Below are 18,250 nucleotides of genomic sequence, written 5' to 3'. Positions count from 1 at the left end.
CATACATACCGAGATGTTCAGGACAGCTAGCTATGACAAAATTATTCCACCAGTCCACAAGATATACAACATAGGCAAGATATCCTCAGACTTTAGAATCAGGTATGTACAGAGTTGACAAAAAATCTAAGGAGTATCAAAGGAGTCCCCACCATGTATTACTTCACATTTACAGCACAAGCACACAAAGTAATTTTTAATGCCCATTTGGAGAAAAGATTTCAAGCAAATTTTATTCTATTAGAAACTAACAGATATTGCTAAAACTGCATCGTATACACAATATTGCTTACTGGTTGCTAAGTCTAAATTAAATACAAAATGGCAAACAATGGTTTTTTAATCACGATCAATGGGCATATATGCTGACCAAATAAACTACACAGAATCGCTGTTTGTCATGTGCACATCAAATTTTTAAGTAAATTGTGCAAAGGAAAATAAAAGCACTTCATAGACAAAAAATTGGTGACAATTTCCAAATCTGTTAGTTTAAAACATCAATCACTTCAACCTTTTCACATGGATCATTTTCATTTTACAAGTTTAGAATTACTTAGTGCAATCTAGTGTCGTATTAAGTAACTTATGTAAAGCCCTGAAACTCCGAAACATCCGAATTCCAGGTAATTAAATGCAATCTGGCAATACCGTCGTGACCCACTTTTTGGAGCTTCGCAAGAGAGGGTGACGGCGGAAAGGGAGTCTCTCTATTAACCACCTTCCTCTTCTGACTGTAAAAGACTAGGTGTAGTTATGAAGGTGACCCAAACTGTACTGTGCTCGAGCTGAATGACATGCTAAGAGCATTGCTCTTCACTTTTGGATCACAATATGTTAAAAATATTTTCACAGTGATAATATGCATTTGAAGTCACACACTTTTCACATCACGATAATATAAGGAGTATCTAAGAAGTTCTTTGTTTGCGTACAAAATTTTGAGTACTATTTAGAACTTTGACAACTGAGGTGCTTCTAAGAAGTATAAGGAGTCTCTACACACCCTGTAGTAAGAATGTAAAATTCCAATTTCACAGAGGGTATGTGCTGACAGCTGTGAATACAAAAAAATTATGCAAAGCAGAATAAAAAAAATCTTGTATTACGAAACATCGGTTCCTGTTCTGGAAATATGTAGAAGCATGTGAAGCAATACTGGCCCTAGGAATTATCCTAGAAAATAACTCAAATTCTAAAGGTAGCAGGAGTACAATACAGAGTATTTACAATTTGTGAAAAAAGCAGACTGTAATTATAAAAGTTGGACACGAAAGGGAAGTGGTGGTTGAGATGGCAGTGTGACGGGATTGTAGCTTAACCTCGATGTTCATTATGAACACACGGAGTAAGCTATGAAAGAAACTGAAGACCAATTTGGCAAGGGTATTAAAGTTCCAAGACATTACAATTCTGTCAGAGACAGTAAAGGACTTGGAAGAACATATGAACGGAATGGACAGTATCTCAACAAGAGATAAGATGAACATCAACAAAAGTAAAACAAACCCAATGGAATGTAGTCAAATCAGCCAAAGCTGAGAGAATAAGGTTAGGAAGTGAGAGAAAAAGTGATAGATGCATATCTGTATGAGAGAGGGGGGTTGGCAAGGAGGAGAGAGAGAGGGGGGCAAGAGGGGGAGTGGCAGAGGGGGGCAGTGGCAGATGGGGGGTAAGGGAGAGAGAGGGGGGGTAAGAGAGAGGGGGGGAAGGGAGAGAGAGAGGGGGGAAGGGAGAGAGAGAGGGGGGGAAGGGAGAGAGAGAGGGGGGGAAGGGAGAGAGAGAGGGGGGGAAGGGAGAGAGAGGGGGGGAAGGGAGAGAGAGGGGGGGAAGGGAGAGAGAGGGGGGGAAGGGAGAGAGAGGGGGGGAAGGGAGAGAGAGGGGGGGAAGGGAGAGAGAGGGGGGGAAGGGAGAGAGAGGGGGGGGAAGGGAGAGAGAGGGGGGAAGGGAGAGAGAGAGGGGGGAAGGGAGAGAGAGGGGGGGAAGGGAGAGAGAGAGGGGGGAAGGGAGAGAGAGGGGGGGAAGGGAGAGAGAGAGGGGGGGAAGGGAGAGAGAGGGGGGGGAAGGGAGAGAGAGAGGGGGGAAGGGAGAGAGAGAGGGGGGGAAGGGAGAGAGAGGGGGGGGGAAGGGAGAGAGAGAGGGGGGGAAGGGAGAGAGAGAGGGGGGAAGGGAGAGAGAGAGGGGGGAAGGGAGAGAGAGGGGGGGGAAGGGAGAGAGAGAGGGGGGAAGGGAGAGAGAGAGGGGGGAAGGGAGAGAGAGAGGGGGGAAGGGAGAGAGAGAGGGGGGAAGGGAGAGAGAGAGGGGGGAAGGGAGAGAGAGAGGGGGGAAGGGAGAGAGAGAGGGGGGAAGGGAGAGAGAGAGGGGGGAAGGGAGAGAGAGGGGGGGGAAGGGAGAGAGAGAGGGGGGAAGGGAGAGAGAGAGGGGGGAAGGGAGAGAGAGAGGGGGGAAGGGAGAGAGAGAGGGGGGAAGGGAGAGAGAGAGGGGGGAAGGGAGAGAGAGGGGGGGGAAGGGAGAGAGAGAGGGGGGAAGGGAGAGAGAGAGGGGGGAAGGGAGAGAGAGGGGGGAAGGGAGAGAGAGAGGGGGGAAGGGAGAGAGAGGGGGGAAGGGAGAGAGGGGGGGAAGGGAGAGAGAGGGGGGAAGGGAGAGAGAGGGGGGAAGGGAGAGAGAGGGGGGAAGGGAGAGAGAGGGGGGAAGGGAGAGAGAGGGGGGAAGGGAGAGAGAGGGGGGAAGGGAGAGAGAGGGGGTAAGGGAGAGAGAGGGGGTAAGGGAGAGAGAGGGGGGAAGGGAGAGAGAGGGGGGGAGGGAGAGAGAGGGGGGGAAGGGAGAGAGAGGGGGGAAGGGAGAGAGAGGGGGGGAGGGAGAGAGAGGGGGGAAGGGAGAGAGAGGGGGGGAGGGAGAGAGAGGGGGGAAGGGAGAGAGAGGGGGGAAGGGAGAGAGAGGGGGAAGGGAGAGAGAGGGGGGAAGGGAGAGAGAGGGGGGAAGGGAGAGAGAGGGGGGAAGGGAGAGAGAGGGGGGAAGGGGGAGAGAGGGGGGAAGGGGGAGAGAGGGGGGAAGGGAGAGAGAGGGGGGAAGGGAGAGAGAGGGGGGAAGGGAGAGAGAGGGGGGGAAGGGAGAGAGAGGGGGGAAGGGAGAGAGAGGGGGGAAGGGAGAGAGAGGGGGGAAGGGAGAGAGAGGGGGGAAGGGGGAGAGAGGGGGGAAGGGGGAGAGAGGGGGGAAGGGAGAGAGAGGGGGGAAGGGAGAGAGAGGGGGGAAGGGAGAGAGAGGGGGGAAGGGAGAGAGAGGGGGGAAGGGAGAGAGAGGGGGGAAGGGAGAGAGAGGGGGGAAGGGAGAGAGAGGGGGGAAGGGAGAGAGAGGGGGGAAGGGAGAGAGAGGGGGAAGGGAGAGAGAGGGGGAAGGGAGAGAGAGGGGGAAGGGAGAGAGGGGGGGAAGGGAGAGAGGGGGGGAAGGGAGAGAGGGGGGGAAGGGAGAGAGGGGGGGAAGGGAGAGAGGGGGGGAAGGGAGAGAGGGGGGGAAGGGAGAGAGGGGGGGAAGGGAGAGGGGGGGGAAGGGAGAGAGGGGGGGAAGGGAGAGAGGGGGGAAGGGAGAGAGGGGGGAAGGGAGAGAGGGGGGGAAGGGAGAGAGGGGGAAGGGAGAGAGGGGGGAAGGGAGAGAGGGGGGGAAGGGAGAGAGGGGGGGAAGGGAGAGAGGGGGGGAAGGGAGAGAGGGGGTAGTTAGCGTGCTACTCGTAAATTCCCCACTCTTACACTGTCACTGTTGGCATCTAAGATGATTGTTAGATTCAAGTCAAGCTGAGAGTTAACCTTAGGTCAGTATATTGAATACACAGTTTAAATATGTTGTACTGAATCCAAAGGTAACAAATTACTTGCTTTTAGTAAATATCACAGAAAGGATAGATCGCTACCCACTGTATAGTGGAGATGCCGAATCGCTGACAGGCCTGGCAAAAATACTGCTAAACATGCAAGTTTACAGACAAAAGGATTTATTCTGCATTGTCTATTTCAGAAGGTCTTTCAGTCAAATGCTTGTTTAGCATTCTTTTTGTTGTGCCTGCCCGTAACTCAACAGCTCCACTATACGCTCAGTAGCAATTTACCCCTTCTACAATCCACCCAGGATTTTCTACTGTTTGCTTTTTGTCGAAGTCTATTTATGTAAACAGCACAGGTAGGAAAATAAAGGAAGAAGTAGGAAAATAAAAAGTAACTATCAACTCAGTAGGTGCACAGTGACAACCATACAACAAGATTTAACAGAACTGGTTGAGTTGATGTGCTGTCGGAAAGAATGTGCCTCGAGGTGAAGCAGGAGGGAGAGTAACAAAAAGCAGAACTCACGTCTTCGTCTGACGAGTCGCCCTCCTCGTCCTCTGAAGACCACACCCACTCGCCAGTCACTGTGCGGTGAAGCCGCCCCGACGCTCCGGGCTGCCTTTTGGACGCCTGAAATTATGTCCGTAGCACGCAATTATATATCCGCATCACTAAAATACTAATTTTGTAAGGTGTAAGCACAATTTCTTATCACTTACACACAATACAAAAAATTAGTAAAGCTAACAAACATTACACTTATCGCAAACTGCTATATAGTGTCATTGGAACATGTCATTTAAAATATCCACCACCCTCACCATCAAAGAAGTCCCCTTGCAAGTAAATACATCATTCCCCGCAGTTTTTCCACTAACTGAAAGTTCCCTAAAAAGCATTTTTCATGGTACAGTTTAGTGCCACCTGTGAGTATGTTACAGTCTCCTCAATTGTGTCAAATTTTTGAACTTTCATCTTTAATTTCATTCTGGAGAATTAAACGAAAGTCACTTGTGCAGGAGAGGGGACTGACGCAGATTATAACTTCAGACTGTCGCTCTGGAGGAACCTGTTGCCTTTGTTCTACTTTTCCAGATGTTTTCTGCTCTCGTTCAACTGCATAAGGACATTGCTGTAGAACACTCAGTGACAGACTGAGAAGTGTATTAACTCGAGGTTCTGTGTCAAACAGATGATCACATTTCACATCACTCTTCATTTGGCGAGCTTTCTCGAGACGGAGTGACAAATGTCTCTTATCTTCACAATTGCTGCGCGGTTTTGGGATTGTACTCAAACCCAGCTTCCATCAGGATTAATATCTGTCAAAAGAAAGGCTGGTTCACTTTCAAGCCTTTCCTGAAGTTCTCTGGAAACTTGCACACAATGCTGTTCCTGATCATCGCTGACAATCCGTCGCGCAAACTTTGTGGCAATCCGTCACATTGCAGTTCGTCAGACAAATGCTACACTGCGTCCCATCATACCATTATAAATGATGACATTTTCAGTAGTGATGCCAGTCAGCGGACGTAGTGAATGGAGATCATCTGTCATCTTTAAAATGTTTAGGATGGTCTTAAGTGGTTATGACCTATGTCATCTTCCCCAAATACTTGTTTCAACACGTGTCTCTCTGCAGCCATTTTTCAAAGTCCGAAACAATAGTTAAATGTACACACCTTGCTCCCAGACACCCACAATTGTCAATTTCACAAGACGTGCACAACACACGGCAATGGAAACTCCGTAAAAACTGAACACCATCACCTAGCACAAACCCGATCGAGACACCGACTCATGAAGCACGTTCAGGATAGAGCCTGGCGGCGTTTCATCGTACCAACTAAACTTGACAAGCTATATGTACATTCTGAGAACTTTTGGGTAGCACCTCACATTTCCACGATTCACAGCAACCTCTCACATTTCAAGACCACTCAGATCATCATCTAGTAACTGTTTGTGAACATACCAATATGCAATGATATTTTGTTTTCAGCTATCTTCCTCATAATTACATCTGTTAAGATCACAGAATCTGAACAGCTCATGACGAAACAAAACCTGGAGACTGCACAACAGACAGGAAGGTGACTTAATCTGTTCAATTCATTACCTACTCCAAAGTCTACCACGAAGTATGGGGCGGTAAATATTCACACCAGTGAGTTAGGAACGAAGCAATTATACACAGTAATTCGAATTGTTTGCCAGTGGTATACTGTATACACCTTGTACGAGTCATCACACGCTTTTTCTCCGGTGTTTTGGTAGATCTTTGCAATTTAGTTTTTGCACTGCAAAGCTAGAGTCAGCCCAACAGTTACTGCTCACCGTGTCTTTCACGCGATGCCCACTGAAAACTAAAAGTATTGGTTTGTTACCCTTCACAAACAGATTTATTTAAATCAGAATTTTACGTCCCCATTCAACAGAGCGCTCCAAATTTAGTCTAGGCAAATATTCATTTTGTCAATATGTATAACCAGTAAAACACGAAAGTAAGTGACTCAGTAGTGCCGGGTGCTTAGTACTAGTAGTCAGTGCAGGCCAGAGCAGTACTGTCACTGCAGGAGTACTAGTTATTCTTTACATTTTACTGTTCCTCGCTAAAAGGAATATCAGACTAGACTAACCCGGAACCACTCTATCAAATAAGCATGAAAAATTCCACTTCATTTTGTTTGCAATGGGAAAAAATCTTATGCTTTCTGTTGACAGTGGGCGTCTCATAAAAGACACGAGGAGCTCTATCCGACTCCAGTTACACAATTTGAAAGGAAAACTGCATATATCTGCTGAAACACCAGAGAAAATATGCCACCCTATATATACTTACCATAGCTACTTTACGGGTTAAACTACAGACAACATAGAACTTGAATTTTGAACAATTGCACTTGAAGTAGCAATGGGCACAGCAATCAGTTGTAAATAATGTTCATTGCACATATGCAATAAATGTTGTTTGTGACTGACTGACGCATATTTGTGGTAAATATTATTTGTGACTGATTGCTGTATCCTTTACTACTATAAATAAATATAGTCACTGAGCACAACTACTTCCCAATGGCGTTAAAGCCGATAGAATTGCACTTTAGTTTTCATTAAAATTATACTGTCGTGATATGGAGGAAAGTTCTGGTACAATATAAACAATTTAGGAACAAAGGACACCACTCACCAAATAGTAGTAACACTGAGTTGTTTGCAGGCATATGAAAAAGAATGAAAACTTGCTATCTTTTGGACAAATTCTGTGCACCTGTGCTCATAAAATGAGACCAGGAAACCATCAGCTTCTCAGTGGACACTCAGGTTAAAACCAGATCTCAGTAAAATAATGGCAAATACCATTGAATTTAAACGTTAGGTATACAAGACCCATCATACAAGTCCACACTGATATATTTTGCACACTAAATAGTAACACCAGTAACTTGTCCACCAAAACATTATATACAGACACAGTATCAGATTCTGGTCACAATTCAGAATGGGACCACACGCTACTGGACCTGCTAGCATTCCTGTATATAAAGTTTGGGTTCCAACTAACTGGTGAAACTATTTAGCGTGCAAAATACAATACTTCAATGCAGATTTTTAAGATGGCTGTACCATCAGCAGAAACCAGTCATAAATATTTCACTTGTGATTTCAGCTCTTAAAAGATTTGAATAAGAAAAGTTTTTCAACTTTTTGTGAAAGAAAACGAATCAAGTATCGTAAAAAAGTACTGCAGCTGTAGTGGAGACCATTATACACAATTGGTAAAGCTGCTGATTTGTTCTGGATCTTTCCCTGTAATGCAAGAATTTAAAAATGTATTGTTCCTCGTACGGGGTGAGAACTATTGACCTATAAGGGGGAAAAGTACATAAATTAGTTACAAACTACGACGTGCTCACACTTTATTTAACGTGTAAACGTCACTATAGATATTTGAGTTTAGGTTATGACAAGCTCGATATGCGTGCTGTCATTGGCGATGAGGTGGTGCAGATGAATAGTGAAATCCTGCACAACCCGCTGTAGTGTCTGAACATCGATGCTGCCCATGACCTACTGAATGGCTGTTTTCAGCTTAACAATTGTTTTGGGGTTATTACTGTACACCTTCTCTTTAATATAGCCCACACAAAAAGGAGTTGCATGCATTCAGATCTGCAGAATATGGTGGCCAATCGAGGCCCATGCCGGTCTCCTGTGGCTACCCCAGAGGCAGAATGTGGTCCCCCAAAGTACTCCTCCAGGACATCAAACACTCTCCTGAAAGATCGAGTCCATCTTGCATAAACCACCTCTTGTCAAAATCAAGGTCACTTTGGATAATGGGAATGAAATCATCTTCCAAAACCTTCACGTACCATCCAGTAGTCACTGTGCCATCAAAGAATACCACACAGATTATTCTGTGACTGGAAATTGCACACCACACGGTCACCTGATAAGGATGAAGATACTTCTTGATCACAAAATGTCGATTCTCAGTTCCTCAAATGGGCACATTTTGCTTATTGACAAACCCATCAAAATGAAAGTGGGCTTCGTCACATGACCAAACCATATTCACATCAAAGTTCTGTTCGTCTGTTCTGTGGACAACAATGTTCGCGAAACAAAACCGCTGTTCCGTGCCCTGGGGTTTCATGGCTGATGGGTTTGAATTTTGTCACACTGTCTCCCAGTTGATTCCCACCTGCTGTGCAGCTCATCTGATCGGTTTCCTGGGGACGGTTTGAAATGCAGTGTGTGTCTTCTCAATGTTTTAAGGCAGTTTCACCCCTGTTTGGATGACCAACATTGGCAACACTGTCATCACAAACACTACCCGTTCTCACAAGCTTACAAAAAAAAAAAAAAAAAAAAAAAAAAAAAAAAAAAAAAAAAAAAAAAAAAAAAAAAATAATAATAATAATAATAATAATCTTTATTACTAGCACACTTGGATCAGTTATCTGTAGCTTGAACTTGGTCGCAAACTTACTTTGAACCACATTGGGCTGTTATTGCTTGTATGATTGACCTTTACAAGTGCTATATGCTATACACTCAGGCACGCTGTACCGAGACATTTTCTCATGCAAATGGACAAAGGCTCATGCGTATCTGCATACTGATTCCCATTATGCCCTGTGGCCAACCGTGCAGTATCAAAGTCTTAACATAAACCGTTCAGAAGTTATAACAATTTAATTTAATTTAATGTAGTTCAATAATCATAGCCCTGTATGTCTAGCTCTACACATGCTGAAATACAGTGAAGTAATTTCAGTTTCAAAATTTCAAGTGTCTTGGTACACAATTTATTTTTCCTATTTCCAAGAAACTGAGTGTCCTACGTTTTCTTTTTAATTTGATTTAGAGTTCAATTTATTGTTACACAACGCACCTAATAGTTTTGATACTTCATTACCAATACACGAAAGGAAATAATACAATACCACTTTTAGAGATAAAACCCAGTGAACAGTTTTTAGCATGCAAACAACCTCTAGAATTCCAGAATTACTCACTTCATTTGAATCTGAGTATCTATCAAGTAGTAGCAGCCAGATGCAGATAAGAAACCATAAAATGGGGACTTGCGGAAGATTCTTCAGCATTTCAAAAAAACTTTCTAGCCCAATCACCCACATAATGTTTAACACCAGTTAATGAGTACCCAAATTTTTCAGACACAAAAAGCAAACGAGCATCACTGAACAGGAACTCTCCATATTGCAAATGGTAGTTGAATGTTAGCAAGCACTATTCAATCATTTCCACACTCAAATCTTAGTACACCAATATTTTCATATAATTATGCAAATATTCTCAATCAGTAAAATCTTGGCAAGAGTTCAAATGTTTGAAAAGATTAATATTAACAGATTAATATCCTATTTGTGCAGTGTATCTGATAGATTTGCTGGAAAACTAGTTCAACATACTCACATAAAACGCCCACAAAACGTTACTCTGAGCAACACTTACATTCAACTTTTTTCAACAACTCCAAAGAATACTACAGACATATCTGTGCTTACTCTGGTATTCCATGGAAATCAGAATATGGCAGTGTACACTTTTCTCTCATGTTCCTTGGAGGGCGATGTATTACAGGGCATAATTTAAGAACTGCAATGCAAGTGGACTGAAGCCCAAAAACACACAAACTCCCATCTATATGACAAGAAACCTAAGTACTGATAAATTTGCGTGGTTTCACATTAACACAAACTTTCAAAAAAGATAGAACATCTTACATCTGGAACAACGAATTCACAATTTCAACAATTAATGCTAAAAAATAATAACTGGTTCCTTTTACTGGGTCTAGTGAAGCAGGGGATACAACCCATCGGCTTTGACCAATGACGTCATACATTACTCATTGATAATGTCTTTACTTTCAGCCATAGATAATAAAACAGTTGTGTGTTCCGGGTAAGTGCTATCATTGTACATTAAAATAACAGAATGTGATTTTAAAAGAAATCACTACATATAACTAAATATTCTTCGCGTGCATTTATTTAAATAATTGGTTGTTTGCAATTCATTTGGTACTTAATTTCATTCTTAGTAATATTTAGGTAATATGGACTATTAGTTTCTTATTTTAGGACAATTTTTAGTATCTCATTTTCATTTGTAGGTATGGATTTATCTGTTCCGATGAACCTGGATGATTTAAGAGAGGCTATGGGCACAGACATGTTAGCCACAATTTGTTTTTTACAAATGTGTGGTCTCATTGCTGAGTATGTCCGATGTCTTGAGTGCGTGAACACATGCGCCTCACAAGTGTATCTAGTCGCCATACTCACGACTTATTCGAATGGCGCTGCAGCAAAAGATCGGCTGTGGCGGTTCATTAGACGTGGGATGTGATTCGAAAAATCTAAGCTCGCCTTGAGAGACATTAGGAAAATCACGTACGGTTGGTGTCCGAAATATCCTGTGTAGCTGTGTGTCCATGAAAGTCAAGTGAATAAGCGTACAGTTTTGTGTGTGTGTGTGTGTGTGTGTGTGTGTGTGTGTGTGTGTGTGAGAGAGAGAGAGAGATTTTTTTTGTTGATGGCTTTCTAGGCGAGCTTCGGTTCTTTTAAGAAGTTCCCGTGTGGTAAGTTCAGTTTTCCATTCTTTTTCTTTTACTGTATTTAACTATTTTGACGTATTTCATTGTTGTATTATACCATTACATATGTTTTCTTGTACTCCACTTGTAATAGAAATTTTGCAGCTTTCGTTCTTTTGTTCTTTTGTTTTTCAGCACTGGTATCAGTACTGATATTTTCAGACCTGTACGAGCAATATTGAAGGCTGAACACCAGACAACTAAAATTTGTATCCCATCCTTCAGTTGACCTTTACACTGACACCACCTATTCAAAACGAACGACATATGAAACATTGATGAGATTTACCTATATATGTCAACTGGAGAGCAGGATACACATGTTGTGTATAGATATACAGCTCAACTAAAGAATGGGATATTATTGTCACTGATGTGATCAAAACTATAACTTTCAGTCGATACTATTTGCATCGAGGGTGAAATAAGAAAAAGATGTACCCCATAGTGTAGAACGGGATACAAATTTTATATATGTCGTTTTATTGCCTCTTCGCGTAATTCAACTGAGGTACATGTTACAAATGTAACGTACGTCATTTCCACGTTTTCGTTAGCAGTGTACATGTATATAGGTCAACGGAAGTATGGGATACAAATATTATATACGTAGCTCCTTCTGCAGTTAACCAACACAGTTGGAATGAGGTTTGAGATACAACCCATATATATGTGATGTGAGGTATTCTATGCTACCAACATTTCCATTCATTTTTTCCCTTCATTTTCCACAGAACTAATACGATACAAGCACGCGATATCCTTAACATAAAAATATTACTTGCCTTGATATATGTCAACTATACTTTCGTCTCCCATATTCCTTTGTTTCTGAACAGTCTTGTCAGCTCTTTCATCAGTGTAATAAATGCTCTCTGGCTAATTCTGACGTCACTGGTCAAAGCCAACAGGTTGTATCCCCTGCTTCACTAGACCCCTTTTACCAATGCACCATCCCCCTGGCTCCAATGATAGTTTCCTAACAGTTCAATGAAACTTTATTCTCATTTCAAATAGGTACCCCACCTCTCACAATTCACACAGTTTCAGTTCATAGTAATGTCAAGCTGCCCTCAATATGCTGGCAGTAATACAAGTTTAAAGCCGGTGATGGGCATTAAAGATCCCCAAAATCATACTGAATTCCTTCTCAGTAAACTATTTTGAACAACTAATTCAAAAGCCCTCTCAAAGTGTAAATGGTTGCATAAATATACTTGAGCTCTTATTAACAAGTAAGCTTGACCAAGTAAGGAGCATCATGACAGATACAGGGATCAGTGACCATAATTGTGGTTGTACACAGACTGACTCCCGTGACATCCAAATGCAACGTACATAAATAAAATAATAATAATAAAAAATCAGGTAAAAATTCTGCTCAAGACCTTCCTAAGAGGCAGTCTCTACTCCTTCCACTTTGACTATGTACGCAACGAGCAGATGTGGTTTGAATTCAAAGAAATAGTACCAATATCACTTCACTAAACAGAACACTATTGCAGTAGCAAAGAAAAAAGCATGCCAAATTTGAAAGTACACAAGATCCCCAACATTCTGAAAGTTATACAGAAGAATGAAATTTAGCACAAACTTCAATGCAAGATGCTCGAAATAATTTCCACAATGAAACCCTGTCTCTAAAATTGGCAGAAAACCCAAAGAGATTCTGGTTGTACATAAAATACACCAGTGGCAAGATGCAATCAATACCTTCACTGCGCAATAACAATAGTGATTTTATTGATGACAGTGCCACTAAAACAGAGTAATTAAGCAGAGTTTTCCAAAATTACTTCATAAAAGACAACAAACGAAATATTCCAAAATTTGAATCAAGAACAGCTGCCAACATGAGTACCTTAGCAGTAGATATTTTCAGTGTAGCAAAGTAGCTTTAAACAAAGGCGAGGCAAGACTTTTGACCCAGACTGTATACCAATCACATTCCTTTTAGGGTATGCTGATACAACAGCTCCATACTTAGCAATCATATATGACAGCTCATTTGTAGAAATATCCGTACCCTGACAGCTCAATTGTAGAAAGATCCATACCCAACGACGTTAAGGTTGCAAAAAGTCAAACAAATGGCCCAGACAGGATATGGGAGTAATCCTCTGACTTACAGACCCATATCACTAATGTTGATTTGCAGTAGGATTTCGGAACATACGAGGTGTGACAATAAAGTAAGAGACTTATTTTCTTTGCAAGATGTGGCAACCCTGCAGGCTTGCGTAGGCACAATATCTTTGACCTCTGTCTAAGCTGTTTCTAGTACAAGCGGCACATCGATGCAACTGCTCAGTCGTGAGTTGTGCTGTAATAAGTTAAGATCCGTCTGTGTCTCTCGTCATGCAAATGGAACCGCATAATATTGCGCAGCGGTATGCCATTTCTTTTTGCGTTAAATTGGGCGAAAATGGGCCAACAACTTACGGTAAGCTTCAGAAGGCTTTTGGAGAGGTTATGTCAAGAGCTCAAGTTTTTCGTTGACATAAAATGTTTAGTGAAGGCAGAACGAATGTTGAAGATGAAGACCGCAGTGCACGACCATCGACCTCACAGACGGATGTCAACTTGGCCAGAGTGTGTGAACTCATATGATCTGATCAAAGAATATCCGTGAAAATGACTGCACAAGAACTGAACATCAATCAAGAAACAGTTTGTCTAATAATAATTATTGAAGATCTTGGTGTGAGAAAGATTTATGCAAAAATGGTCCCCCAAAAATCTGACACCACGACAGCAATTTTTTAACCTCAAAACAAATTTCAGTATTACCACAGTCACCTTATTCACCAGATATTGATCCATGTGACTTTTCTATTGTCAAGAGTCAAAACAGCAGTCAAGGGACACCATTTTCAAACAACGCAAGATGTCCAAAAAGCTGTGACAAGGATCTTGGAGGATATTGCAAAAAAATGAGTTCCAGAAATGTTACCATCAATAGCAGAAGTGCTGGAAAAAGTGTGTGGAATCAGAAGGGAACGACTTTGAAGGAGACAACACTAAACTTGACAAACTGTAAGCAACATTTTTTTTTTCCCCGCATCAGTCTCATTACTTTATTGTCGCACCTCGTATACTGTGCTTGAACATTATGAATCACCTCAAAGAAAACTGTTTATTGACACACAGCCAACATTGATTCAGAAAATATTGCTGTTCTGAAACAACTAGTTGTTTATTCTCACAAAGTAATCAATGCTATTGACAGGAAACGTCAAATCGATTATATATTTTTAGGCTCCCAGAAGGCTTTTGACAAAGTATCTCACAAGTAATTTCCAATTAAATTGCGCACCTATGGAGTACCGTCTCAGATGTGTGACTGGATTCATGACTTCCTGTCAGGAACATCACAGTACATAGTAATGGACAGAAAGTCATTGAGTAAAACAGAAGTAATATCTGGCATTCCCAAATGAAGTATTACAGACCCACTGATGTTCCTGATCTACATAAATTTATTTAGTCAAGATCTGTATGGTGCAAAAATGGGCTCTAAATAGTGAAAGTGAAGTCATCCACACAAACACTTAAAAGGATCCACTAAGTTTTAGTTACATTATAAACACCACAAATTTAAAATCAGTAAACCCAACTAAATACTTAGGAATTACAATTACGAATAAATTAAACTAACAATCACACAGATAATGTTGTGAGGAACGCAAACCAAAGACCGATTTATCGGCTGAACACTGAGAATATGTAACAGATCTACAATAGAGACTGCTAACACTACAGTTGTCCACCTTCTGGAATACTGCTGGGCGGTGTAAGATACACATCAAAAGGGACTGATGGAATCCACTCAAAAAGTTTTAAGGAGGGTAGCTTATTTCCTATTATCGCAAAATATGGGAGAGAGTCAAACGGATACAATACATGAATTGGGGAGGTAGTCACTGACACAAAGTCTTTTTTGCTGCGGCAGGACCTCATTGTGAAATTTGGATTACCAAGTTTCTCCTCAGAGGGTGAGAATACTTTGTTGGTACCCACCAACCTCCACAAGGAGAAATCTTACTAAAATAAGAGAACTCTTGACTCACAAAGAAAGACTGAAATATTTGCTTTTCATGTGTGCTGCTCAAGAGTGGTTTGATGAACCCTCTGCCAGGCACTTAATTATGAATTGCAGGATAACTGTGCAGATGTAGATAAACATTATTAAATGGATTTGTTTCCCAAATTGAATTCCCAAATTCTTGTTAAGCTGAAGCAATTACTTCAATGATTGACCATTGAACCAGATCGAGAGGCACAAAAGGAAAGCATTGGTAAAGAAGGGACTGAGACAAGACTGTTGTAGCCTATCCCTGATGTTATTCAACCTGTATGTTGTGCAAGTAGCAAAGAAAACTTTGTAGAAGCAATTACAGCTTGGGGAGAAGAAATAAAAAGTCAGGTTTGCTGATGACATTGTATTATTGTCAGAGACACAAAAGACTCAGACCACCAGTTGAATGAAATGGACAGTGTCTCGGGCTGAGGAGACACAAACTTCAACAAAAGCAATGCTGAGGCAGTTACTCTGGGAAACAAGACACAAAGTAGAGGAGTTTGATATTTGGTCTATAAAATAAGTGATGACAGCCAAAGCAGAGAAGTTGCAAAATTTAGACTGGCAATGGCAAGAAAAGTGTTTCAAAAGAAGTGAAATTTGTTAACATCAAATATAAATTTAAGTGTTAGGAAGCCTTTTCTGAAGATATTACTCTTTAGCATAGACTGGTATGGAACTGAAATGTGGCCTGTTGCGTGTTTTCGTTGCCTGCATTCCAACCAGACTGTAAATTGTGGACACTCTCATGCCACTATTTACAGTTTACTGTACGTTCAATTCTCTATTCGCACTACGCCTTTTGATGCTCTTCTTTTTCAGAGCCCGCACTGATATGCCGTGAAACGCACATTCGTCATAAATTGCTTCAACTGAAGCTTCTATCCTTGTTTATCAAGTTTTCTGAAATATTTATTTAAATTGATTCCTTAATTCTGCCATCCCAGAAACTTTGTGTTTGCATAGGCCTCATCATAAAGGCCGCACTCAGTGTCAGACTATTTCTTCAGCTGGTTTACAGCACCCGCACATGATCAACACATTTGTCAAATTTTATTATTTTTGCCAAATATTTGACTGTGTACTGTCTGGCATATTTGTCAAACAGAGGACATCTGACGCATTTGACAGAAATTTTCTGTTGATGGAAAATTTGACAATATGGCACATTGTATTGTTGCTTTGCCACATATGTTTAACGCAAAGTTTTTTTTTTTTAATCCAACTTTACTGCAAGTGTCCACAAAAATGGAAACTAAAATAAAGGGTAAAAACAAAACAGCACCAGTAAATACAAATTTCGTAGAGGCATTGCTTCTTTCCCAGCAAATATATTACGTAGGAAATGATGAGAATAAAGTAAATACTCTACACACAACTTACAAGCAGGAACGCAATAGAACAACCTTCTTGGTTACTGGCGATTCATTCAGAAGTTACCAGTAGATTTACTTTCCTTCTCATTGATACACCTCTTGGCAGCACGAGCCTGCAATGCTATGGCAGAAGGTCTCTAGGAACTCTCTAAGAAAGTGTGAAATAACAGTCAAACATTCATATTAATACATTACTATGATTCACCAGCACAGTACGAGAGAACTATGAATTACACAAATGTAATAAACCAACAACCAGAATAATGGTACATGGGAAGTATGTATAATAAGAATACAATAAAAAGACACACAGTTGGCAAAGAGCCACCCACGAACACAGAAGCATGTGATGAAGCTTCCAAATAGTTCAGAAGTTTTAAGAATCTATGGAGAATACAATTACGGTTCACAACACAGATGATCACCTTACACAACGATAGCATCGGGCACACCCTATTTCAGACTGTCGTCCTTGTACAAGGTGCACTGAAGTTTTTAACACCTCTGACTTTTTCCTCTCAGGATTGGAAATGAGGGGAAATGTGCGTGCACTTCTTGTGACTGCATGACAGACGTTACAGCACTGAACAGCACACACAACTCTACTGGCAGTGGTGAGACAAGAGGACTGTTTTTTATACTTAAAAACATCATACTCCAGGTGTGTGCCACGAATGTTGGCAGAGAACTACAAGACCGTGCACATGGCACATGTTGCCAGGCAACACTGATGTGCGAGATAGCACGTAGGGGAGTCCCTTTTCACTGATTGTGAAAACTGATGAAAGGCAGATGTGAAATTTCCATTGGCGTAACCAGACTACTACTGAAGCATTCGCACCAGCCACAGAATTGTGGCATCAACTTTCTCAAAAATGTGTACAGCGGCAGAGAAACGACGCCAAGGAGTGATTCAAATTCCACATTTTCTGTGCTATCAGTTTGTGATGGTGTGGGCAGGGAAAGGGGGGGGGGGGGGGGGGGTTGCGGGCAATGTAGGTTTTTTAACTTGTATGTACTTTTTATATATTACTTTTCGTGCCCCACAGTCCTCACTTTTTACTCATCTCAATTCTTGTTGACAACATACATGTGTACACATGCTAAACTCCGAACTTTCCACTCGGATTACACAATCTGGCACTGCAGAGGTGTCAGTGTGACAACGGACACACAAAATATTCTCCACTCTCAGTGGACAAAACAGACAACACTTCAACCATACATCAGAAAGTACCTCCGACATCATCCTGCATCTGCATTGCCACCATATTGCAGCAATGTTGACAACACTGTGGTCACACATCAGTGTATAGACTGCACGAACACACCTTTATGGAAGTGGTTATAAAAGTACTGGAGTACACACACTCCTACAGAATACTACTGAAACCATTTTTGACAAAGTAGTTCAGATCTTAGTCACAAAACACAATCACAGAAATAAATTTGTTGTACTTAAGCCCCACTCTTCACAGTGTTTACCCTATAACGAGCACTAGAAAAGTGATTATGTTTGGCACTAGCCTTACCTTCTGCACCCTTGTCTCCAGGCTGGGACCGATAGCAACCAAAGTGGACTGCAAATACTTCCTGTCCTTGGCCTTTTTGAAGAACGGGTGCTTCAGCAACTCACTCGCTGTTGGCCTATAAGAAAAGAGGACGACATTAGAATCTCCTCAATACAGTGTGTGTATTACTCCTCTACTGTACTATAAACAAGAGTCGGGGAGAATGCACTGAGTAGAAAAGTTGGATTGCAAAGGGTTAACACATTTGAGACTGGCCTCAGTTACCATGGATGGGGCACATGAACTGCTGTTTTAAACCATTTTTGAAAAATCAT

General features: G+C 41.8%; 1 protein-coding gene across 5 annotated transcripts in view; it reads right to left on the bottom strand.

Moving 5' to 3' along the window:
• The window catches only part of LOC126295357 (serine/threonine-protein kinase OSR1), a 438,167-nt gene that overhangs the window by 24,262 nt on the left and 395,655 nt on the right, over positions 1-18,250 (bottom strand). For all 5 annotated transcript variants that reach the window (XM_049987832.1, XM_049987830.1, XM_049987829.1 and 2 more), the window contains 2 exons: positions 17,937-18,051; positions 4,341-4,445 (listed from right to left, as the gene is read on the bottom strand). In XM_049987832.1, coding sequence (XP_049843789.1) covers positions 4,341-4,445; positions 17,937-18,051 — 220 coding nt within the window. The remainder of the gene's footprint in view (positions 1-4,340; positions 4,446-17,936; positions 18,052-18,250) is intronic.

This window comes from Schistocerca gregaria, chromosome 11 (genome assembly GCF_023897955.1).
Source record: "Schistocerca gregaria isolate iqSchGreg1 chromosome 11, iqSchGreg1.2, whole genome shotgun sequence".
Classification (NCBI taxonomy): domain Eukaryota; kingdom Metazoa; phylum Arthropoda; class Insecta; order Orthoptera; family Acrididae; genus Schistocerca; species Schistocerca gregaria.
The sequence above is the reverse complement of the archived record's forward strand: the minus strand, read 5'-3'. Positions and strand labels throughout refer to the sequence as shown.